Source organism: Pinus tabuliformis, chromosome 8 (assembly GCF_031772625.1).
Source record: "Pinus tabuliformis cultivar Carrire ecotype Pingquan chromosome 8, CPIR1, whole genome shotgun sequence".
Lineage (NCBI taxonomy): Eukaryota > Viridiplantae > Streptophyta > Pinopsida > Pinales > Pinaceae > Pinus > Pinus tabuliformis.
In genome coordinates this window covers 933,118,831-933,143,743 of record NC_142294.1, presented here as the reverse complement: position 1 = coordinate 933,143,743, position 24,913 = coordinate 933,118,831, and the positions used below count along the sequence as shown (strand labels likewise).

Below are 24,913 nucleotides of genomic sequence, written 5' to 3'. Positions count from 1 at the left end.
GGCAGTGGCTCCTTGTTAATTATAAATAACTTACCCTGCAAATTACAAGTTCCATACATAAAAGTACATAGGCCTAAACTTCTATTTCATTTTGTTTATTGAGAGGCAAGTCCATGTTATCCAATTTCGGATCATATGTACCGAGCGTCGACGTTGCTATTCAAGAGAGTTTAGTTCGTTGCTACTGCAGGTAGCATGAGTTTACCATAGGGTTAACGTGTAAAGGGAACTAACATGGAGTACGATCTTGGACGACCCTGCCCACTCTTAATTGTTGTTGCTCGGTAAGTGTCAAATTCTATACTATGATTAATATTAAGACATTGGGTTGGGTTAAAAAAAAGAATATTATGGTGAGAAATTTAATTTTATTTGTGATCTCTAATAATAAAAAAAATATATTGGAGTTAACATTTTAAGGAAAGCAAAATTTTTTATTACTCAATTAAGAATTAGCTCTTATCAATTTAGGTGTGAAATTAGATAGTAGAAAATATCTAAATAAGCTTGGGAAGAATGAGTGTGTATTTTTTACATTTGAGTGGTAGTGAGATTAGGAAAACATTTCATTTTAAAATGTGATACATAAACATAATAGACAATTATGACTATATATTAGTTTGGGAAGAACGAGTGTGTACTTTTTACACTTGAGTGGTAGTGAAATCATAAAAACATTTCATTTTAAAATGTGATACTTTCATAAACATTATAGACAATTATATCAATATATTAACATTAGTCCCTTAGTATTGTGTTTTTCATAATTTTTTTAAAAATACTTAAATCAAATAAAAAATAATTAATTTAAAAAAAAAAACAAAAAACTAGTAATACCATAAACTATTTAGTTTCTAAACCTTAAAATATCCATCATCCATTCATTTTCACAATTTACTTATATCATCCTATATGTCCATGTAAAACATAACGGCAGCACCACATCCTTTTTTTCCATTCATAGAAATTGGTAAGTTATGCAATGATGATAACGTTGGAGAGAATAATAATACAATGCGACTTCTGTGGTGCTCACAGTTCAGTGGTCGTTCATGGCGATACACATCGGAGCTTCCACGTTCTTCTCGCCTAATTTCCGGACTCTGAAATTACAGTCACCTCGTCCCAGTTCCGTCAAGCCCACAAGAAGATTTATAGTCAGAGCGGAACAAAAGAGCGGGAACCAGAACAGGCGAGGATGGTTCTACAACACATTCGTTGCCAACCAAACGATGGATGCCAAGTTAGACAAGTTTAAGGGCGATGTCGCAGCTAGAAACGGATATGTGGGATCCTTGTTCGACGATTCCTTCAAGTACACTGCTTGGATAGGTTAGTCTTCACTATTTTCATTTTTTTGGATTATAAACGCGAAGGTTTATTCCTATTTTTCCATGAAGATGGTCAATTTTTAAATGCAAAATGGCATCAAGTTCGGGAGAAAGCTCAGGCAGATTTGACGTATGGTTGATTTAATTTTCCGCTGTAGTCTTTCAATCTTGGATTAGTTGAATTGTGCTCTGGTCCATTCAGATGGCATTTGTTTGATTTGAGTAATATTTATTGGTTGACCAAGATTCAGCTTACATGTGTCATCATCCCTTCCGATTACCGTGAATTTCCCTTCTATGAGCTGTAGGTTGCAAGGAGAGAAGATGCAATTTTATATTTCAGTGTTCTATATTATAAGATGGTGATTTACTGAAGATGTTACCTTCTTGAATGCAGTTAAGACATGGACTTACACTGCACTTAAAGAATGGAATTGGGCCCGTCAATGAGGCCAAAGGAATACATTGTTGGACTGGACCAATAGGAGTTTGTCCGAGCATGAGGTCACGATCTGAGAGGCATAAAACATATCGAAACCAACCACCCTGAGGAATTTATGTTTAACCATAAGAGTATGGCATGTTGCCAATGGGATGTTGGTTCAATGCTGAGGATGATGGGTTGTTATGCCATCCAGTTGGGTTTCATTTTAGGGGAGGTTTCCCTACTCTCGATGGTGTGATTGGGCCAAGTGCAATTCTTGGGCAACATTTGTGGAACAATGACCTCCCTTCTGTGACATATTCGCTAAATGTGAGTTGCCATTGGCCCTTTCTGGAGGACTAACCCCTCACTGGTTGCTGAGACTACAAAAGCATATCCAAGCACATGGAAAGAGAGATTGGGAAAAACCAATACACGAGGAATATAATGCAATAAAAAGGAATAGGACTGTCTTTCTATGGACAAATATAAAACAATGTCAGCAGCTAAAAGATTTGCACAAAAAAGGTGTTAACTTTAAAAAATATTTCGCTTGTAACTAAGGTGCATGCGATTACATTGATGTTAGCCATGACAGCTCAATTTAAGTTGGATATTCGCTAGATGCCTGTCAAAACGTTCCTTCTTGAACAATGCTGTTGATTAGGAAGGTTATAAGCAGTAACCTCGAGGGCTTTGTGTGAGAAGGGAAGGAACATCTTGTTTATAAGCTGAAAAGGGCACTATATGGTCTCAAGTAGGCTCCTATAACTTGGAATGTAAGAATGAATTTTCACATCAAAGCCAATGGTTTTGGAAGAAGCTCATCCAATCAAATATAATTATACATATGACAAATTAAAAATATGGATGATATTATATAGTGAATGAACTCTTATGGGTTGATGATCGCAATATTATATGGATTATGTTGTGTACCTGACTCCTGTTCTGTAAATATGGGGTGGAATTTCCACATTGAAAATTTTTCTTTTCCTATCTGAATGGTTCATATATCCTGGTCTTTTTATTCTGGATTAAAATATACTGAGTGGGAGCTGCTTTCTAAATTTGAATACAACACCGTAAACCATCACATTGAATATAACCATGAAAGAACGTATAAGTATGCAAGTGGACGAATAACCATTATTTTATGCAAAAAAACATAACCATGGATAAAGGTTGCTAAAGGAACACTCACCAGTCAAATGTAGGCTTCCTTGCTCGAATGCCACCCCAAAGCTAGGGCTATGAGATGACAAGAGTTCTGGTTCTCTGTGAGCTCACTCACACAATTCCTCATGGTCACGTGCATAAACAGTGGGCTAGACAGGGAAGAGGGCATAAACCAAACAGCTAGAAGCCTTTGCTAGCCTTCAAGTTAATACAAGTTTAAAAGCGAATCCCTTTGTTGGCCTTCAATCTAGTACAAGTTTTGACCTTCAGTCCAGTACAAGTTTTTAGGCAAAATATCAACCATATATAACCTATAACAACTCAAGACCTTAGTAGAAATATATATTGCAGAAGTTAGTTGGGCAATATCGCTAGGAGCAACTATAAGGCCTCCTCCCAAGACCATTGGGAACAAAGAGCCTGGTATGTATACCCAAACATCAACGAGGACACTCTCACAAACAAGATAGAATGCAAGAGAGAAATGCTGAACTGTACACATTGTACACTATATTCATTATGTGTTTATAACAGTGAAAGTAGAGTTAAAAATGGAATGAAATCAACTGAGGATGGAGAATTTAGTGTGTGATTGATTGGTCAATTAATAGAGTGATTAATGGGTGTTTGTCTTCTTGATTCAGGAGTTAAAATTAGTAGTTTACTGTATGATACATTTCCACTTGCTACATGTCATCTCTAGATTCTCACCATTTCCTCCCTTCTTAGAGGAAATTTGTGATATTCCCACTTTGCAAGGTTGCTAAGTGAAATATCAATTTTTGACCAATTTTGTCAATTTTGGGTTGCAACTTAGGGAAAGTGGGTTGTGGGGTCCCACTTGCAATTTTGAGGTGAAAGAAGGCTCCAACATAGGGGAAAAAGGAAAATTGAATTGCTAGTGGATGGTGGGGGCCACCCCAAAGGGAAATATGCTCCCCTTGGCTAATACACACTCATGGAGGGAAGAGAGATGAAGGGATCGATGGATGGGACCCACATGGAGAATTGGAGGCTCAAGGCTAAATAGGAGGTGCATTCATCATTTTGGCACTTTTTGATCATTTGACATTCACTCTTACCTAGCATGCTTGAGCTGAGAGCCAAGTCTGCAAGCGCTGTGGAGCACGCGAGATTTTCATGCGAGAATCTCACCCTGCCTTTGGTGGACTTCGAATGCCAGCCCAAGGAGGTGATCTACACTTTGTTTGGGAGCTACCTGGGAAATCGGTGAGTAATTCATGGAGTTTTTCCAGCAGGTTGGGCGTAGAGAGGGAAGTGCACATCCCTTGGAAGAGCTGGCTTTAAAGCAAAGAATTCATGGAGCTTTTCGGGAGCGATTTGGGCCATTATTTGCTGGAGTTTTGGAGTGCTAGTTGGGCTCGATTTTGAGGGAATTTGCCGTGCACATCGAACCAACACCAGAGACTGCGTGGCCCTGCGCAGAGGGGATTTCATGCGGCGTGCCACACGTGGGAGCTTGGAGGAGGCCAATTTGAGTGTTGGCACGAGTTGAATCTTGTGGGGAGTCCCGAGAAGGAATTTCGTTTGGCTTTGCCGCGATTTTGGGGGCCTCAAACAATGCTATTTTCTAGAGGATCGATTTGCCCAACAGTTGGAGGAGAGCCTGGAAATTGGGCCGAATTTCGAAGGTCAGCATTTGGCAAAACCCTTTCTGGGTTTTGGTGGGGAGACCAAGGTTAATTTCCCATAATCTTCTGAGCAATGGAGGTTGACCTAGCAGTAGTTTCTTGCAGCTAGCAGTGTAGTTTCTGGGGCAAGCGTAGAGCATTTGAGGGGACATCTTCCTAGTGGCTGAGCAACTGATTTCATCACCTAGGTCTTGTTAGCTTGCTTTGAGCAAGACCAGGGGCATATATTCCGAGCTTATATTGTACCCCCTTCTTGTTATAATAAAATGGCTCAATTATACACAGATTTTGGTATCTTTTTTGGGTGTTTAATTTTGTGTTGTTTTTGCTATGTATGCTTTGTTTATCGCTGTTAATTTTCCTTAGAAATATTACAGTGGTATCGGAGCTCATAGTCTTGGTTCAGCTCGTGGGAACAACCATTAGTTTATGACACCAGAGGACAGGCAGAACATCACGTATAGGAGGCAAAGGTACAAAAGCAAGGAAAGGCATCTAGAGATTATTCTTGATACAAAGACCCTTGAGACGGAAGTTGAGGGGCCAGATATGGGGGACAACCCCAATGATAGAGTGAGTAAAGAAGAGGAGTTTTCCCAACATCTTTGGAAGGCTATCCATGACTTATCTAGGGGTATTGATGAGTTGAGGTAGTAGAACAACAATAACAACAAGGGCAAGGGCACTCAGGGAGATGTATACTTGGGTGAGGGCTCAGGTACCTCGCACCACTAGGCAGCAAATTGAGGCCCTCTCAAGGATCTTGCCCGCATTCTGTAGTCCTCTTGACTACAACTCAATATCGCCCCACCTCTTTTCTAGAGGTGCATGAGCACTCATGGCGCAATCCTCATCATTTTCCTCTTTGTCAGCTTTCGCTGGAGAAACCTTTGAGTTAGATTTCTCTTCTTTGCCCTTCTTCCAAGGACATTGTGTGGCGAAATGACCCATTTCTCCATATCTGAAGCATCTGATTTTGGATATGTCCTTTTTCTTCCTTTTCTGCTGCCCTTACTGTCCCACTGATGCGAGAGCTTCATCCTCCTCTTCCTCCTTCTTGACTCTGATCCCTTTGCTACTGCTTCCCGCCTTGGTCATCCGTTTGATCTCTTCCTATCGAAGAGCTACCCATATCTCCTCCCAATTGGGAAGAGAAGCCCTGCCCAAGATGCTTTGGACAAAGGTTTCCCAGTCTTTAGTGACTGCATTCAAGGCAGTGTTGACCATAAATTCAGGATCTGGTGTAGCCCCTACGGAAGTTAGCTGGTCACAGATCCCTTGCAACCTGAGAAGGAAGGGATCAATTTGTTCTCCCTTCTGCATCTGAAACTATCTTAGCTGACTCTCAAGCAACATCTTCTGCTGACCGAAAGTTCCCTCGTACAAAGTGGTCAAGGCCTCCCACATTTCCCTTGCTATGTCCTTCTCAGCAATATGTGGGATCACATGATCCTTGACCCCGTCTAAGATCATGCATTTTTTATTTTGCCTGAGCCTCCTCGTTCTTCTTGATAAGATCAACATCAACCAGAACAACAATCGTCTTCAAGGCATAATCCTTGATGCGATTTTTATCCAAGACTGCCAGGATCCTGGCCTTTCAGATGACGAAGTTGGATGCTCCATCCAACCTGTCTTGGTCCCTCAGTCCGTTAACTGCCATGTTTGCTCAAATAAATTTTGAACTAGTTCTCTTCTCCCTCTTTCGCTGCTGCCCCAACAAAACTCGGATTTGGATTTCTTTGGCACTAGAAATCTTCTAAGGAACAAGCTCCCTCTAAATTTCGATTTCCTTTATGGAAATCTTTCTATCAACCACTGTCAAACCACCCCTCTGATCTCTCTTCGTTGCTGCTTAGCACTGGATCTAGATTTCTTGGCAAGAAATCTTCTGAGGAACTGATTCCCTCTACTTTGCTTTTGCCCCACTAGGAATTGTTCTGCACCAACATAATCAGCACCCCACTAGCAACTCCAGATGAAGTCTGCGATGCACCTCTAGCCTCGGAAACTGGAAAAACGAGACTTAACAGTCTCTGCGCTGGACCAATAATCACTAAGCTGCCCTCTGCAACAACAACGTCACCCAATCAGGCTGACTTAGGCTCTGTGTGAGCCTCCCTTGGTGACTGCATCACCCTTCCTCTGCTCTCTCGGCCAGAAACTGCACTGTCTCTCGGGACAACTGTCTTCAACACATATTTTCCTTTGTCCTTTTGCCGATGGCTTCAATCCCCCTTGATCTCCAATCACTCCAATACCATGTGAAAATTTTTGATCCTTAACAAAGCAGAAATCCTACTGCAGTAAGCTGATTTGCATTACCTCCTTTTGTTCTTCATTTAACAAGTTATTTTCATAAATATTCAAAAAACATTAATGTAAATACACTGCAGCCTACACCACTATATAGATCAAGTACTGAAAAATAAATGAGACAAACACACAAAGGACACACTTATTTTTGGACTAAACGTCCCCGGAAAAACCCAATGCAGGAAAACCGGTGCAGCAACTCTGAGGGTTTTCTATTATTAAGTAGAAATTCTGAATACAAATGCTGGTTTCCCTCTAGGCAAACTAGTGACAGAGCAATACAATGGCGGAGAACCTAAGTGAGTTTTACCTCACTTCACCCGACAAAATCTGGTTGATCCAGTAGCAAAATTGGCTGGCCTGGGCTACAACTGCGCTGCCTCTTCGCAGTAATTGCGTGGGTCTGCATGGAGCTCTCTGAGGCTCTGCGTCAGCTTTCCCGGCTGTTCCAACAGTTCTTGGTAGTTCCGGCGGTAATGTTCCTAAACAAGAATGTAAATGATATACAAAGCATGCAAACAATCCAACAATCAGAAAAATAAAATATACATTAAGCACCCATGGAAACACTAGAAATAGAGAACTGCTGAGCCATTTTATTACTTCTTCAGGAGAAAAAATACAATAGTAACACAGAATGGTGCACCCGGGCTTGTCTCAATGGACAAACATGACAAAACCCAGGAGAGAAAATGTTGAACTGAAGGCTACTACAACTGCTGCACCAAACAGAACTGCGTTGCCCCAGAAAACTGCTCTGTTTGCTGACTTCGAAGGGCTGGAATTACTGCTTCCTGTGCTCAGAAAATTATGAGATTTCAACTCCTTTCTCCTTGGCCTAAACCCAGAAAAACCCATGAAGAAATAGGCCAAATGTTGACCTCAGAATTTTGGCCCAAATTCCCCTTAGCTCCTCTAGTTATTGGTTGAGTTGGGACCCCTGTTTGACCCCTTTGATCTGCCCAGAAAATTCTGTAAAATTAGGAGTGTGATCCTTGCCCCAAACCTAGAAAAACCCAGCAAGGGTTCCCTTGGTTCCAACCTTCAAAATTGACCTTTCACAGCTTGGCCCTCCAATTTCGAATTTTGTTGCTATGACTGATCGTGTCAATCTCTGCTCTCCCAACTCCTGCAATCCTCCTCAAATGGCCCTCCAAGTGATCTCCTACTTCTCCCGGCCAGCTCCAGCTCTACAATTCCTTCCTCCAACTCCCACGTGAGCCTAGTGATGGCTCTCTGCGCAGGCCCCGGGTAACTATAAATTGAACTATTGGGATGCTGGCTCTGCTAGCTCCAAAAATCACAAGAAAGGCTGGCCCTTTGTTGCTCTCCCAATCCTCTAACTCTCTCGGCAAATGCTCGATCACTGATAGCTCCAAACTCCACCTCCGTATTCTCCAGCTAGCCAGAAATACACACTCCCTGTCGTGGCTGAATGGTAGTGCTATAACACACTCCTGGAACTCCTGAAATACTTATGGAATTGCCTCTCTAGGGCGCGCACAGATGGTGCCTCGAAGTAGAGGTTGAATCTCTCGCTTGAGATATTCGTGGCTAAACAGCCGGTTGACTCAACTAAACAGCAGAGCGAACAATCAAGTAATTTTTGATTGCAAGGTGTAAGAATGAATCCAAAATGAGAACTGCTCCCTCCTTATAACTCCTTCGGCCTCCCTAGCCTCATGTGGGGCCCTCCATCCACCTATTCGACTTTCCCTCCAAGCTATTCGATGGGTCAATTCGAACTCCCATGTGGGTGGCCCCCACATTCCACTAGCAACCAAATAAAGTCGAATTGCCTCCTAAGTCCCTAAGTTGAAAATGATGGGTTCTCTTCCTTAGGCAAAATTGTGTAGCAGCACCCTGTTACAAATGTGTTTGAGAAGGGACATGGCAGTCCTCCCCTCCCAAATGTTGCTTGCCCTCGAGCAACCTCAAAGCTGGGTGCTCCGAAATGTGCTCACCCTCCCAGGTGGCATCCTCATCCGACGAGCTCCTCCAATGCACCAGAAATCGCTTGTCCTCAAGCAATGCCTGAGCAAGCAACCTCTTTAACTGTTGCTCCCCACTGTCATTGCAAAATGTGCCAGGGTCCCAGATGTGCCACTGGATCGTGCCTGACCTCTGCACTGTCCTGATATGGAAGAATCCTTCAATACCAGGATCCCAAGCAATCTTGTCCAACATGAAGCTCCCCTCGCTCCACTCACTATCCTGCCCGGTGAAAGTACTAGAAGTCCCCTACTCCATCAGTGACTTGCTAAAGCCCAATGGAAGATCTGTATGATCTCCCCCTGCAGTAGCCAATGCATCCCTAAAGGTTATTGAGCTTTGAAGAGCTGTGATGTCCCAGTTCCCTGCTAGTCCCTAAGTGCTACCACCATGTTGACGTTGCGCTACTTTGAGTATGTCATACTCCCCATCGTGCGCAGTTAGTATCCTCCTCTCTTGGAACTCGATGGTGGAATACTGAAAGAGGCGAGACACATCCTGTTTGGACATCTCCATGGCACCCAGGCCTACCCATCCAAATCTAACATCGATCCTGCGCAACAACAGAGAATGTCTACCTCCCCATATGATGAAATGCTCTGTGAACCCCCATGGGTCATCCCAAGAGCGAACTATATCACTCTTTGCCACGACTCCACTCATCACGAGTGATCTATCGATCAACTGAATCCCTTCATCCCATAACCAGACTTGCTGCGGCATAGCCCTGTCAACCGATGGAATCTCTCTGGCCCTCATCTCTAGTCCCTGCATGTGATCATTATATAGGCTCCATATATAGTGGGCTAATCTGATGCATGCTAATCTGCCCTATGCCTGCCACTGTGTAGTACCGATGATCGTTGGGAGCCACGTGTGCCAAAGAGCTACCCCCTGAATGAAACCAAAAGATGGGTATCCGATACTCGTAATCAACTCAGGGTATGTGGATGCCTCCTATCCCTGCCAACCATCTTCCCTGGGTCTGCCATCCACCCTCTCGATAATGTGCCAATACAATGTCTGGAGGTCGGACACATATTGGAAAGCTGCCTCAATCGTACACGGTATCCTCTGCTCATGCATGGTCCTGACATGCCCTGTGGAAAGAGTGACACATGTCTCCTTTGTGGCCTGCTCCCCAGGCGTAGGCTTACTAATGAACGATATACCACCCCTACAGATGATAACCTCGCCCCCCAACTTGTGGTTGTCAACTCGTGCACCGACCCAATGCCACCACTGAGAAGTCTCTCCCCTAGTGCGTTGAGTGTCATCCCAATATCTCGAGTGAGCTCCCTGTCCCCAGTTGCTCGCGCCCAAAGTGTCAAAGGACAACAACCAAGTTGTTTGTGCCTGTAAGTGATGTATAAGAGGGACAAGCATGTGAGTCCCCATGGATACCATCGAGTATCGCTCATCTGTGTCCCCGTCGATCTTGGGTGAAGTACACCCAAAGGTATGCCCAGTGTCTCTGTCCATAAGTCTCCTTGGAGGCAACCCTCCAAGACCTCACTGTGCAGCACCATATGCCCCTGCATCCCACCGAGTATCCCTGTAGTCCTCGACCTGGCATTATACCCTGCAACCTATCCCTGTACACCACTGGATACCCCGTGCTACTGCTGTACCATCTTGTACCATCTCGTATCTTGCCTGTGTCACTGTATCTGGCTCTCCCCATGTGTACTCGATGCGATGTGAGTCGCTCAATGCAAACCAACATGCTACATCAAACAACCACGCATCTCCATGCTCCTCTGCAGGCCACTGCTCATCACTGCATACCTCTATACAACACTGGGCGCTAGGTTTTATAATTGGGTTTGTATGCATCAGGTCGCATTGCTCTGCATAAGATTGGACTCTGCGACATATCCTTGTGCACCCCTGGGGACCACTGACTACTGTCGTACCACCCTGTATCATATGCCATCCTGCATGTGCCAACGCATCCACCACTCTGCTAGTAATCCCTCCATGGTGTGGGCTACATCTCCCCATCTGCCTTGAAAGAACTGAGCATTTTGACTCCTCACATGCTAATGGGAATGACACTATTGTGCCTATCCTCAGTAGCTCCAGTGTCCAATATACCAATGAGAGAGCACCGTCTCCATGTAATGCCCTGTCCAGTGGTCTGCCGATGCCACCTCCTCCTACTAGCTCCTGCCAGAGTAGGCTAATCACCCTATGACTCCATGCACAATCAATATGCCAAGACAACTCATGAAATTGGTCTGCTCCCCTGTCAAACCATCTTGTCACTAGTGTTGTCCCGGGCTCTGATGGAGATCTGAAAATGTGTGTGCCCAAACGTCAGATCCATCACGCAGCTACTACTGTCACTTAACGACTCTATGATGTGATGGGAAATCCCATCTGGATCCCAACAATAGTTTGGCTCTTGATTCCCTATGGTTATCCATGGCTTATGTTGAAATGTGGCCATGGATGTATCCAACCGCCTAGCCTGCTCCATCGGGTATGAGCTCAGTACCTCTCACCACCCAATTCCAAAGGAGGGATCAAATGTACAATCCCTTGTGGAAGAAACAAGCCCTCCAAGCTGATGTAGTGTCATACTCAGCTCATGTCGCTCAGTGCTGCTAACCTAACCATCCCCTAGGGTATGTCTAGACAATGCTGCCTCCCTCAATCCAATGCGTAAGGGTGGGCTAATAACGTTGTAGATCTCGTCAATGTGCCTCTAAAACGAACTATGCTAAAATCCCAACGTGCGGTCTCTATGCTGCCCCTCATCAATGGCTAGCCCAAAGGATGGTTGCACATCCTCCTCCATCATGGACTCAACATGAGCCTCCAACTGCTCCTCCATAGACAATCCAACACGCAAGACATGCTCACCAATCAGCTACAGGTGATTGTCGTCTGGTAACTCTCGCATAGATCTAGATGCCTTTGTACCTATCGGCTCCTCATCAACGGTGGAGATGTCTCTCGACACCTCATCAACCTGTGGTGCACTACTATCACCTGAGTACTCAATCACAACCCTGGATACCTCAACAACAGATGGCACCTCCTCAATGGTGGACACCTCCGTGTCTCTTGGCACCTCGTCAATGGAAGGCCCTGTGGGTGTGTGCTCTACTCTCTCCCCCAAGGTGTCAGCCAGAGCTATTAAAGGAATCTCCAACAAGGGTGACTCCTGCATCACATTGGACACATTGACATGCTCCTCACGCTCTGTTGTGCCCAAAAAAACCTCCTCCTTAGGCTGCTGATATCTAAAGTCAGGTCTCCACCAGCAAAAGTGCCCCCTGGTCTCACCCTCTAACTGTCCCTATCTTGTGTGCTCCTTTTGAGGAGATTTGATGCCTTGATTCTGTCGACTTTCCCCACACAATGTAGATGGTTGCACCCCCACAGCCTGCGCACCACTAGTGTCTTTGCTGTAAGGATGAGAATGGATTTGGTCCGACACCTTCCTCAATTGGGCCAATCTCTCATCATTCCAAAGGATTCCACCCCATAAATCCTGCATATGAAATCTTCTTTGAGCCATAAGTTGTCTATGGTTTAACCCGTCACTGTGCATAAATGCCCAAATCTCCCATGATCTAGATTGCTACCCCACAACTGGCCAAGATCATGGCCCTGATACCACTGTAATGTTCCTAAACAGGAATGTAAGTGATATACAAAGCATGCAAACAATTCGACAATTAGAAAAACGAAATATACATTAAGCACTCATGGAAACACTGGAAAGAGAGAATTGCTGAGCCATTTTATTACTTCTTTAGGAGAAAAAATACAATAGTAAAATAGAATGGTGCACCTGGGCTTGTCTCAATGGACAAACATGACAAAACCTAGGTGAGAAAATGCTGAATTGAACGCTGCTACAACTGCTGCACCAAACTAAACTGCACTGCCCCAGAAAACTGCTCTGTCTGCTGACTTCAAGGGGCTGGAATCAATGCTTCTTGTGCTCAAAAAATTATGAGATTTCATCTCCTTTTTCCTTGGCCTAAACCTAGAAAAACCCACAAAGGAATTGGCCAAATGTTGACCACGGAATTTTGGCCCAAATTCCCCTTAGCTCCTCTAGTTGCTGGCTGAGTTGGGACCCCTGTTTGACCCCTTAGATTTTCCCAGAAAATTCTGTAAAATTAGGAGTGTGATCCTTGCCCAAAATCTAGAAAAACCCAGAAAAGGTTTCCCTTGGTTCCAACCTTCAAAAATTGACCTTTTACAATTTGGCCCTCCTCCAATTTCAAATTCTGTTGCTGTGACTGATCGTGTCAATCTATGCTCTCCCAACTCCAACAATCCTCCTCAAATGGCCCTCCAAGTGATCTCCTACTTCTCTCGGCCAGCTCCAGCTCTACAATTCCTTCCTCTAACTCCCACGTGAGCCTAGTGATGGTTCTCTGCACAGGCCCCGGGTAAATGTAAATCGAACTGCTGGGATGATGGCTCTGCTAGCTCCAAAACTCACAAGAAAGGCTGGCCCTTTGTTGCCCTCCCAATCCTCTAACTCTCCCGACAAATGCACGATCACTTATAGCTCCAAACTTCCCCTGCATATTCTCTAGTTAGCCAGACATACGCACTCCCTGTTGTGGCTGAATGGTAATGCTGTAACACACTCCCGAAACTCTTGAAATACTTATGGATCTGCCTCTCTAGGGCGGGCATGGATGGTCCCCCGAAGTAGAGGTTGAATCTCCCCGCTTGAGAGATTCGTGGCTAACAGCTGGTTGACTCAGCTAAACAACAGAGCAAACAGTCAAGTAATTTTTGATTGCAAGGTGTAAGAATGAATCCAAAATGAGAGCTTCTCCCTCATTATAACTCCTTGGGCCTCCCTAGCCTCATGTGGGCCCCTCTATCCACCTATTCGACTTTCCCTCCAAGCTATTCGAATGGGCCAATTCGAACTCCCATGTGGGTGGCCCCCACATTCCACTAGCAACCAAATAAAGTCGAATTGCCTCCTAAGTCCCTAAGTCGAAAATGATGGGTTCTCTTCCTTAGCCAAAATTGTGCAAAATTGTGTAGCAGCACCCTGTTACAAATGTGTTTGAGAAGGGACATGACACCGGCTCTCTGCATGGAAGGCAACTTTCTCCCTCTACGCTGACCCTTCCGGCTCTGCATCAAGGCTGCATGGGCCCAGATTGGCCCAACGTCAGCTCTCCTGGCTACTGCGCTGCCTCCACAAGCTTCTCTCCAACTCTCTATTAGTATTCCCGAACTATCACTGCCCCTCAGCTACAAGATCTCCCTAATCGATTTCCCTCTTGAGAACTTCTCACCTCAGAAAATCGATTTACTCAATCTCTTTGTGTGTATTCTCTAACTGATGCCAAACCTCCCTTTATACTTTTCTTGTTGAGAAATCAATGGTCGTGATCTAATCTTTAATCAACGGCTAAGGTTAAATTAGACTTGATTCTCGTCTCTTAGAAGCTTCTCACCCATATTTTTATTAATACCCATTAATATTTTAATTTTTCTAAGTTTAGACTTAGGAACCCCATTAAAAATATTAATTATTTTAAAAAAATACAATCCGGGTGGAATTTCACCAAACGATTTCTTGGTCTTGGAGATCTCATGTGTTCTAGCCCCTCCACAAAATTTCGAAGCTAGATCACATCCGATGCTACCCAAAAATCAACAATTCCGACACAAGATAGCTGAACCCAACTCCACAAAAACGCTATCCAGTGACCCCCCTACGCAGGCCCTAGGAAGATAAATTCGTTCCCCTCAATAGCAGTCACCTCCAGCTCCCAAACTTTCCATAAAGGATAGACTCCCCCTCAAGTAACTCCACTAATTTTCTCCCGGCGAAACACCCTCAGAAACTAGCTCAAATGAGTGATATGATTTCCCTATTGCATCCTCCCTAGAGTACGAATTGGCTGAAAGAATCTACTGAAATGTGTTACAATACTCCACAAACCCTCTCACCAAAGTAGCAATAGCTTTCCTTCCTAGGGTGGCACTCGAAGTCCACCGAAAGAAGGGTGAGTTCTCCCCTTGGAGAACTCTATGCTAAGCAACACTTGTGACCCAACTAATAGCTTGACCAACAAGGAAATAGATGAGTGAACAAAAAGACCCCCAATAGCTTCTATGCTCCTTCTATTTATAATTCCTTTCTTCCCTCTTCATGTGGGTCCCTCCATCCAATGTTTCGACCTCCTTCTCTTAGCAATTCGATTTTCTCTCCAAGTGGTGCATATTTCTTGTGGGTGTGGCCCCCACATTCCACTAGCAAAATAATTTTCTATTTCTCCTAAGTCCCATATGCCAAAAATGTCTCCAATGCTCAAGTTACAAAATTGTGCTATGCTTAGCACCTCCCCAATAAGCTCCATTAACTCCGTCAGATGAAAAATCAAAATTGGGGACATTACAGATCAACTGCCAAACCATGTGTACATTGCTAAGCCAGTTGGGGCAATGCTGGTTCAAGTGCATCATCTCGTGAATAATGTGGGGCAACGAACCAGCTGCTGAGGGTGCCCATGAGATGAAATAATGCTCTATCACATGATGGAGTCCCATGGCTCTCAACGCATCCCCTACAAGTGTCAATATGATCCTCTGGTGGGCTTGGGCCCCAGTTAAGTTGCCCAACCCATGATGAAACCACCTGCCAATTACATATAAGATCTAATGCGTCTCCTCACCATCAGGTACAATAATTCATTAGTGCATCTAAATGAACCAAGCTTGTTAATCAAGGGCACAAATGAGACTTCATAATGGGCTTCCCTTCAAAATTTGGGGCTTTGAGCATGTAATTGTGTTACCTTCCTAGGTAGGAGTGGCTAATAAACAACCCTATTAGGTGTTCCCAGCCCCTAAAGGGAAAGACATGTCCAAGGTACATCCTTCAAGTGATAGGGGTCATGTGGATAATGATGAGGTGGATTGGGACACATGGGTCTCAAATCCAAATGCCATGGGTTCAAGGGCGGTAATGATGAGGGATATCCACACATTTGGGTGTATAGATGTGGGAGGGAGCAATCGTGGTACATGGGTTATCTCGACCTTTGTTTTTCCACCCTTCTTCATTTGCCTTTTGCTTTTTTTGGATTTTTATTTATTATTACTGCTCGGGGCTCTAGGAGATGAGAGCATGTTGTGTACGATATAAGTAGTGATTATCCCTTTGAGGTGGGGCAGTTCATCGCCCACCAGGGGTTGGGACATGCATGGGTTACATAATGATGCAGGGGGCACTCGTGGGGCCCTAGGAACAGGGGTGATGGCCATAATGAAGGGGTAGAGCACATGTTTGGCTTTTACCCACTTGCTAATATAATGTCCTTGCCATCTTTTGCATTTTGTGATCTTATTTTCTTTTGTATGTGGTCATATATGCTTTTAATTTTTTTTGTTTTAGTTGCATCAATCTTTAGGGCAACATTTCCAAGCTCGACCTTGACATGTGGACAAGGGGAAGGGGAGTACCAAAGCCTTGTGGACCCAAAGAAGGAAGATGATGAAATATGACATTTAATGTGCAGAGGGGAGTGAAAAATGTGAAATGGGAAAATGGGACCTCGCTACCAAAATCAGGATTTCCCAAGTAGTGCCCATCCTGAAGCTATAAACCAATAGGGGAGATCCCACGGGACTAGGTTGAGGATTATCCCCCCATTTAAGGTGAGGGAACAAGACTACTGTTGAAACCCTTCCTTCTTCTAGGTGACCCAATAATCCATACCCAATGTGCCCAAGGAAAAACAAGCATAAGCACCCGATTGCATAATGAAAAGCATACCTGTAGGATTGGATGTCCCACCTTCAAACATATGCTCTCGATAGATCGGCGAGGGACAAATTACTAGATCAGGGAGCGGAGATCAACTGGCACAATATATCGGCTGCATTGGTGGCTGTCAGGTGTTGCTGACTGTCGGTTGAAGGCAAATATAGTAGAAAAGTCCTCCTATGGGGTCACCCACTGGTGGTGGGTAACATCTGGCTCCAACTGGAACATGAGCTCTCTATAGAGTGCACGAACCATGTACTTGAATGGGAGGTCATGAGAACACCAACAATCCTCTAGGACCATAGACTTGTATTCCTGCACATCACAACATTGTTGGAAGCATCTGTCTTGGGCGTACTTTTATCGCCCATGCTTTCATCAAATAATAAAACCATACAGAAAATAAAATCTATTCTAAAATGAAAGTTTAATCTGAATGCATCTATTCTAGCATGATGATGTTAGCTATGCAAAAATCAATATGAAATGCATCCTACTCTAATATGCATATAATACAATGTCAAGTATCAAGGAAAGGGGTGATATGACTAGCCTTGACAGGGTTGGGCCAAAGCTCATCATCAAGTCTAGCAATGTAGTAGTATCCCTCACCGACCTTGTTGTGGATCTTGACAGGCACAGGGTTTTTATCTACCAACACTATTTCTCTAACCTTAAACTCTTTCTTGGGCTTTTGTACCCACTTCTTCCTATGCTTACTTTCCTAAATCTTTAGGGTTAGGTCTTTTTAAGATACAAACCTCTTATGAAGGAAGGGTGGGACTAGGATCCTTGGATTTAGGCAACCTATTGGGATAAGGAAGAAGGCCAAGTTTGTCGACATGAGTTGGAATTGGAGCTCCCTGTAAAGAATGAATGGGGTCCCATGAGGTTGTGGGATGGTGGCGTAATATAAATCCGTTTGAAGTTGACCACCTATGATGGCACCCCATTTTCTAGCCAACAACATTCCCCATACATAAGGTATATCGATAACCACAATGTCCATAAGCAAGGATATGTCTTCATTCATAGTTAGTGCTACTTTGAGGTCCTTGATGAGGCCCTCAATGAGAATGGATCTAGAATCAAAGCCACATACATTCTTATACTTTCAGGTGATACTTAACTTGAGTTGTTTCATGACATTTAGTGGCATGATATTGGCAGAAGCTTGTGAATCCAACATACAATTGTGGAGGAGAAAGTCATTTATGGTCAAGGTCAATAAAAATGGTTCATGGCCAGGATTGGTTTTAGTGAAATGGATGTTTTGCAACATAATAGGGGGATCTTCTTCATCGAGCCCTAAAGCTTTCTTCACTTGCCATATTTGTGATGGGATCTTCATAATCTCCTTTATGGGAACCTGCATGCTCATTTTACTTACAACAATGCCCGCATCAATGTCTAATTCTATTTCTTTACCTTTGGTTTTGTGCTTGGACTCCCCTTTGGGAGGATCCTTTCTGGTGTTATTCTTTTTAGAGGGATCCTTTTTTGGGGGTTCCTTAAGAGGGAGATCATTCCCCTTTGATGTGTTATAGCTTGAGGAGGATTCTTTGTCATTCTTCCTAGAATATTGCAACCCTTTGAATCTTCCACTATTCTCTGCGTTCAGTATAGGCTTATCTTTTTCTTCTTTAAGTTTCACCTCACTGATTTGTGGATGAGAATATGTGCCACCCAACATGATGTTGAAAGCTTGGGATTCATTGACCAGATTTATTTGCTCGCCACCCTCCTCATCTTCATTTTCCTTGTTAGCACTATAACTTTGATATTCATCAGAGGATGAGTTCTCTTGCTCCACAACATCAGTGGGGACTAGAGTATTTGGGACATTCGGCTGAGCTTGCTTACCTTCCTCATGATTCTTTTTGATAAAGACTTTGTTTTTATTCTTTGGTCGGAAGTTAGCTCTTTGCCCCTTTTCAAGGGCGGTGAATTTGTTCATGTACAACCTATCACTAACATTCATGTCATTGGATATCTTATCTAGTTTCTTGAACATGGTGATAATCGCTTCTTCAACTTAGTCCTTGGCCTTGCTTTTTTTAGTTTCACTCTCAATCCTAGGGAAATCGAATATTTCAATATGAGCAACATTTAGATTTTGTTCGATTTCAATGACCATTTATTTTGCTTCGACAAGGGTTTTTGGCTTCTTATCCCTAAGTTGATACGTTAGGTGTCCTTGGACTGCTTTAATGAAATTTTCAAGAATTTGGGCATCAGTGAGTTTGAGTTGATCAGGGATATCCCTAACAATCGTATCAAATACTTGGATAAAACTTCTAACATCTTCATCTCTTTTCTTTTGTTGATGATATAATTTTTCAATGACATAAGTTCCATTAGCATCCGTGGCCCATATTTTCTTGAAAAGATCTTCAAATTGGTCAAATTCACTAATGCCGGTTGGAGGAATACTCATGTACCAATCCCTAATGTCTCCTTCAAATGTCAAAGCAAACAACATGATCACTATATCTTCATCTTCGATTCCATGAGTACCTATTGCCCAAAAGAAGTTTTCTACACGTGTTTCAGTATTTTGATCAACACTCCCTCTAAACTTTCGTAGCCATTCATGATACTTCTCAGGTAGTGTTTGAGGAGCATCAAGAATTCCACTAAAATCTAGAGGTTTGAAAGATGCCATATTCCACCTCTCAAGTTTAGGGACTTTGGTTTGATTTTGATTTTGGTTTTGGTTAGTGTTGGTATTCATGTTGTCAGGAAAAAGGTTCCTTTCAACAAGGGGAGAATGCTCTCGTTGAGTAGCCCTCTTAGAAATAGCCCTGGTTATGAGAGCTATGTTTTCTTTGTATATTTCGTAACCAAGAAATTTAGGAGTCGCCAGAAGAGGATCTATATTGTCATTGTAAGAAACACCTCTTCAAATATTGAACCTAGGAAGTAGCCCTGCTTCCTCCTAGACAACGACGCCAAGCAAGTTACCACACTAAGTGACAACAATAGGACAATGGCCCACTGTCACCTCAGTCAAAGTCCCTTGCTTTTTACGAACTTTCACCGATGGGAGGAGCCCCGGTAGGAAGGGAATCATTATGAATGGATCAATGATTTAGGTATAGTGTGCTTCCACCAAGCCCATTCAAGGAGAGACACAACAATGGCTCAATGCTTCAAGGAATCTATCATGCTCTCCAAGAAAGGTTTTGAGAAGAAGAGATCAAGACTTAGGGTTTGAGATATGATGATGGTAATGGATATTCCTAAGGTCAAGACTATAGGAGATGAGGTAGGACCTCTCAAAGAAGCTCTATATGATAATTTAACACTTCCAAAAGGCTCTTCGCACTCTTTCAGAGACCTACGAAGGACTTGCACTAGAACTAGGGTTTTATGAATAATCGTGGGAAGAAATGCTTCCAAGGTACTCACTAGGTCAAGGCAAGGGAGGAGAAAGGGTTTCTTAAGATTTATTCCAACGAATACTATGCTCATACAACCCTCAAGGAAGTCCCCAAGGTGAGAGAGAAAGACCTAGGTTTTCCCTCTTAGAGTAGCACCTAGGGCAAGAGATTTTATGGATGAAACTCGTGGGGATGCCCACCAAACTTGGAGCATAGGTAGCCTAGACCCTGAGTTTGATGTTTTGACACTAAGATTCTCGAAAAATCATCCTAATATTTTGCTGCAAGGCCTAGATTTCTGCCCTACCTTTAGGGGACCAAAATTTAGGAGGAGAAAATATGGAAAAAGAGGAGTTTGATCACCAAAATCCTTGGACTAGTGCCTAGTCCTTTGGGCTATGGAGTCCTAGATGCGTTAGATTGGCCAAATTTGTCCTCAAGGAGGTCAAAAGTTGATGCCCTAGCTACCAACCTTCAACAATTACCTACTATTAGAATATGGAGTTTCATGAAGAAAAATAACATTTCATCACTAGGAATATTCATTGCATGTTATATCATGAGTAACATATGCAAGAGCCAACCAAATAGCTTCCAAAAAAATTCTTCAACAAAATTAGGGCACAATAACATTTACATTAGTTGCAGCAATTACATACATTAGACATTTTCAAGAGAAAGATTTCATCAACAAAAGAACCTACAATATAATCATGCAATATATCCATCCATATTCAAGAAGTACTCCACGACAAGATCAAAAGTCAGCTCCAAATATCATTGTGCATCCATGATACTCCAATAACTTCCAAAGAAAAAGTGCAAGTTCTTTTACACGAGAAATCTAGGTGATGATGATGCTGTCTCACAGTGAGAGCGAGTTCTATTTATATGGGACCTTTAGAGGTCAAATTCCTATTCTGAAGTCCCTAACATTATTTTAATGTTAAAAAATAAGGCCTTGGTGACAAGCCCACCAAGTAGCTTCGAAAATTATGAATAAACCATCCAATAGTAAGCCGAAATGATGATGTCATGATGAAGTGAGGCCATTGGGAAGCCACATTGAGTCGTCTAAGTGCCAAAATGAGAGAGAGGGATCCATAAATGATGCACAAGGGGATGCCCCCTTCATGTAAGTCATCGTGTGGTGCTCCAAAGTGGCCTTGGGCACAAACACTAGTCTCATGGGTCTCTTGGTGAAAGATAAGCCTATAGATTTCTCCAAAGGAGGGCACTGATGATGGTGCTTGCCCTCCCATGTCTCAAGGGTGAGACAACCCTCCTTTAGGCTTTGGATCAACTGCCAAACCATTTGTACATTGCTAAGCCGGTTGGGGCAATGCTGGTCCAAGTGCATCATCTCGTGAATAATATGGGGCAACGAACAAGCTGTTGAAGGTATCGAGGCCAACATTTGGCCAATTCTTTCGTGGGTTTTTGTGGGTTATTAGAGGAGAGCATGGGTTTAATTTCTCGGAATTTTTTGTGCATCGGAGGAGGCCCTAGTAGCCATTTCTTGCAGCCAGCAGCTCAATTTTCAGGGGAGATCATCGCAGAGTCATAGAGAGATCAATCGACAACAATTGGAGATTTGTCTTCATCACTTGGGATTTGCTAGCTTGCCTTGAGCAAGCCCAGGTGCACACTTTCCAAACATCAGATTGTAACCCCATGATTTTATAATAAAATGGCTTAGAGCAGCGCAATTTTTGGCTCAATTTATGGTGTCTGATCTATGTGTAAATTTCATGTGTGTTTTTTCTATGTTTGCTTTGTTTATCATTGTATATTTCCATTAGGAATATTACAGTGGTATCAGAGCTCATAATATGGGCTCAGCCTGTGGGAGCAGTTTCGGTCCATGACACCAAAAGACCAACAAAACGTGACTTACTGGAGGCAGAGGTACAAGAGTAGAGAGAGGCAATTACAAATTACCCCAGATCTAGTGATAGTTGAACCAGAGGTTGAAAGGCCAAACATGGGAGATAATGAGGGAGACAAAAGGAGTAAAGAGGAGGAGTTTGCCCAACACCTTCTTAAGGCCATTCAGGATTTGTCTAAGGGTATTGAGGAGCTGATGCAGCAAACTTGCAGCAACAAAAAGGGCAAAGTGATTCAAGGGGAATTCCCATTTGGCGAGGGCTCCGACACTTCACAGCATAATGGGGTTCATCGCCTGAACGCACCACTCATTCCCAGTACACCACCTAAGTCCACTATCCCCACGTTTCTAACATCCAGTGCTGGAGGGCCGCAAGAGCAAGAGGAGATGCCCATGGAGGACTATTTTGTGGAGTATCAGTCCTATGGGCCCGACTTTAGGGAGGCCATTACCTTCAGGGACTTTTGTAAGTTGAAGGGTAACGACAAGGGAAAAGGGCAAGGCGGAGGAAGCTACACACATGGTACCGATTTGCAGCGCACCATGGGGAGATTGTTCCTCCCGAATTTTGATGGTTCGTCCAAGAGCTCAACGAAAGCATGGGTTGAGAAGTTAGATGTCTACTTCCAACTCAACTAGATGATGGAGGGGGAGGCAATTAAGATTGTCATGTTGCATTTAGAGGGAGAAGTCCATGATTGGTGGTTCCATGGGCTAACCACGATGAGGCATGTAGGGGTTACAACCTATGAGGATTTCACTAGGAGGGTGTTGGAGCGTTTTGAGAGGAGAGACCTGGAGGAGCACTTTGGGTAGTTGACAAGGCTGAAGCAGGCACATAGTGTTGAGGCCTACATCTCTAAGTTTATGAGATTATCAGTGATGGTGCCTGATCTATTAGAGGCCAGGAGGGTTTTCATGTTCGTAGAGGGGCTAGCAGAGCCACTGAGGGGATTGGTGAAACCCAACAGGCCCACCGCCTTGTGGGACGCAGTTGGGAGAGCGCGAGACTTGCAAGATGCTCTGCCCAAGACCAGAGCGCTGGTACCACCCAGATAGGGGTTTTAGCAGAGGGGGAGAGACATTAGGGCTCCACCACTGAGAGCGAACGAGGGGCGAGTACAGTTGGATAAGGAGCCCCGGAGAGATCTCCGTAGAAGGAAGCTGTGCTTCACTTGTCAGGAACCATGGGCACCAGACCATAGATGCATAAGCAGGCAAGGCCCACTACATTGAGGTCTACTCTGACAGTGACCAGGAAGATGATGTAGAGTTGGAGGCAGGTGGAGATGATAATGTGGCACCTGTGGAGAGGGTGTTCATTTTGGGTAGCATCGGATGTGCTCTAGCTTCGAAATTCTGTGGAGGGGCTAGAACACATGAGATCTCCAAGACCTAGAAATCGTTTGGTGAAATTATGTCCGGATTGTGTTTTATTAAAATAATTAATATTTTTAATGGGGTTCCTAAGTCTAAACTTGGAAAATAAAAATATTAATGGGTATTAATGAAAATATGGGTGAGAAGCTTCTTAGTGACGAAGATCAAGTCTACTTTAGTCTTAGCCGTTGATTAGGGACTTAATCTCGACCGTTGATTCATCAACAAGAAAAGTTTATGAGGAGGCTTGAGGGTCAGTTGGAGATGCACCAAGTTGATTAGTCATTTCGATTTTTTTGGGGCGTGGTTTGCTGAGAAAATTGAACAAGTGATTTGAGTTGCAGTGAGAGGGGCAGCAATATAGATTGGATCGGAGAGGAAGTTCCGAGCTAAAGAGTATGTAGCAGAGAGGCATCTTGAGCATCAGGGAGGCAGCGCAGAGGCCTACGCAGCCTAGGAGGGGCTCACGCACAGCTGACGCAGTCCAAAGGAGCTCTTGCAGTGGCAGTGCAGACTCCAGAGTATTCGTTAGTAGTATGAGATTTTGTTGGAGAAGCAAGGTTTTGAGCCGAGAGGGTTGAACAACAGTCTTCATGCAGCAAATCGATCCAGCAGAAGGGGTGACGCAGTCTTCTAGAGGCAAGACGCTGACCCACGTAGTGATTGTGTAGGGACGTCGCAGTGTTTGCCGGGAGGGGGTCAAATCACTTATTGGATCAACTGTGACTTGGGGAATGAGGTAAACCCTCGTATGTTTTTCTTGTTGTCGTGATTTCTTTGTAGGGTTAACCGGTGTGAGAGGCAACCTGTTGTACTCAGATTCTGCTTGCTTAATAATACAAACCCTCTATCTGCTGCACTGGTTTTCCCACATTGGGTTTTTCCGGGGACATGTTGTCCAAAAATAACGGTGTCCCTTGTGTGTTTGTCTCATTCTATTGTTTCAGTTTATGATCTGTATGTCAGTGTATTATGCAGTAGTGTTTACATCACTGTTTATAAAATTAAATAACTTGTTGAATGAAATAACAAGTAGGAGATGTTAAACCAGTAACTGCAGTAGGATTTCTGTTTGTAAAGATTTAGAAATTTTCACATGGTATCAGAGCAATTGCAAATCATAGGACACTGAAGCCATCAGCCGGGAGATCCAACAAATCTGCTGCAAAGAGGCAGCTGTCCCGAGTGACAGTGTTGTTCCAGAGCCTGAAATGCAGAAGAAGGGCGACACAGTGCAAAAGAAGTGATGCAGAGGCTCATGCAGTGCTTGCGTCAACATTTTGAGCCAGGAGAGGGTGACGCAGTAGTCGGGAGGAGCCCACGCAGTGACTGCGTCAGCTCTCTGGGCTAGCACAAAAGCAGGGAGGGGCAGATCAAACTCACTATAAACCCTAGATCCTAGGTATCTATTCAAAGGTCTTGCCCCTTTTGTTGGTTAATCATTAAGAGGCCTTTTCTTTGGGATGTTACATGGCATTGCTCGCCTTATCATTGAAAATCTGTAAAACCCTAACTTATAGCAGCCATATAATTGGTCTAGGAACAGTATTTGTACTTTGGAAAGGATTACATGGGCCTTCTAGGTTCCGCTGATACTATA

The 24,913-nt window shown here is 43.7% G+C and overlaps 1 protein-coding gene across 4 annotated transcripts in view; it reads left to right on the top strand.

The window, feature by feature from the left end:
* Nucleotides 1–935: 935 nt before the first annotated feature.
* Nucleotides 936–24,913, top strand: part of LOC149238578 (rhodanese-like domain-containing protein 14, chloroplastic) — a 422,676-nt gene continuing 398,698 nt past the window's right edge. For 3 of the 4 annotated variants that reach the window (XM_089367007.1, XM_089367006.1, XM_089367005.1), the window contains exon 1: nt 940–1,332. In XM_089367007.1, coding sequence (XP_089223133.1) covers nt 1,053–1,332 — 280 coding nt within the window. In that variant the 5' untranslated portion in view covers nt 940–1,052. Of the gene's footprint in view, nt 1,333–24,913 lie in introns of all 4 variants that reach the window. The other variant, XR_016245402.1, reaches the window with a different exon arrangement.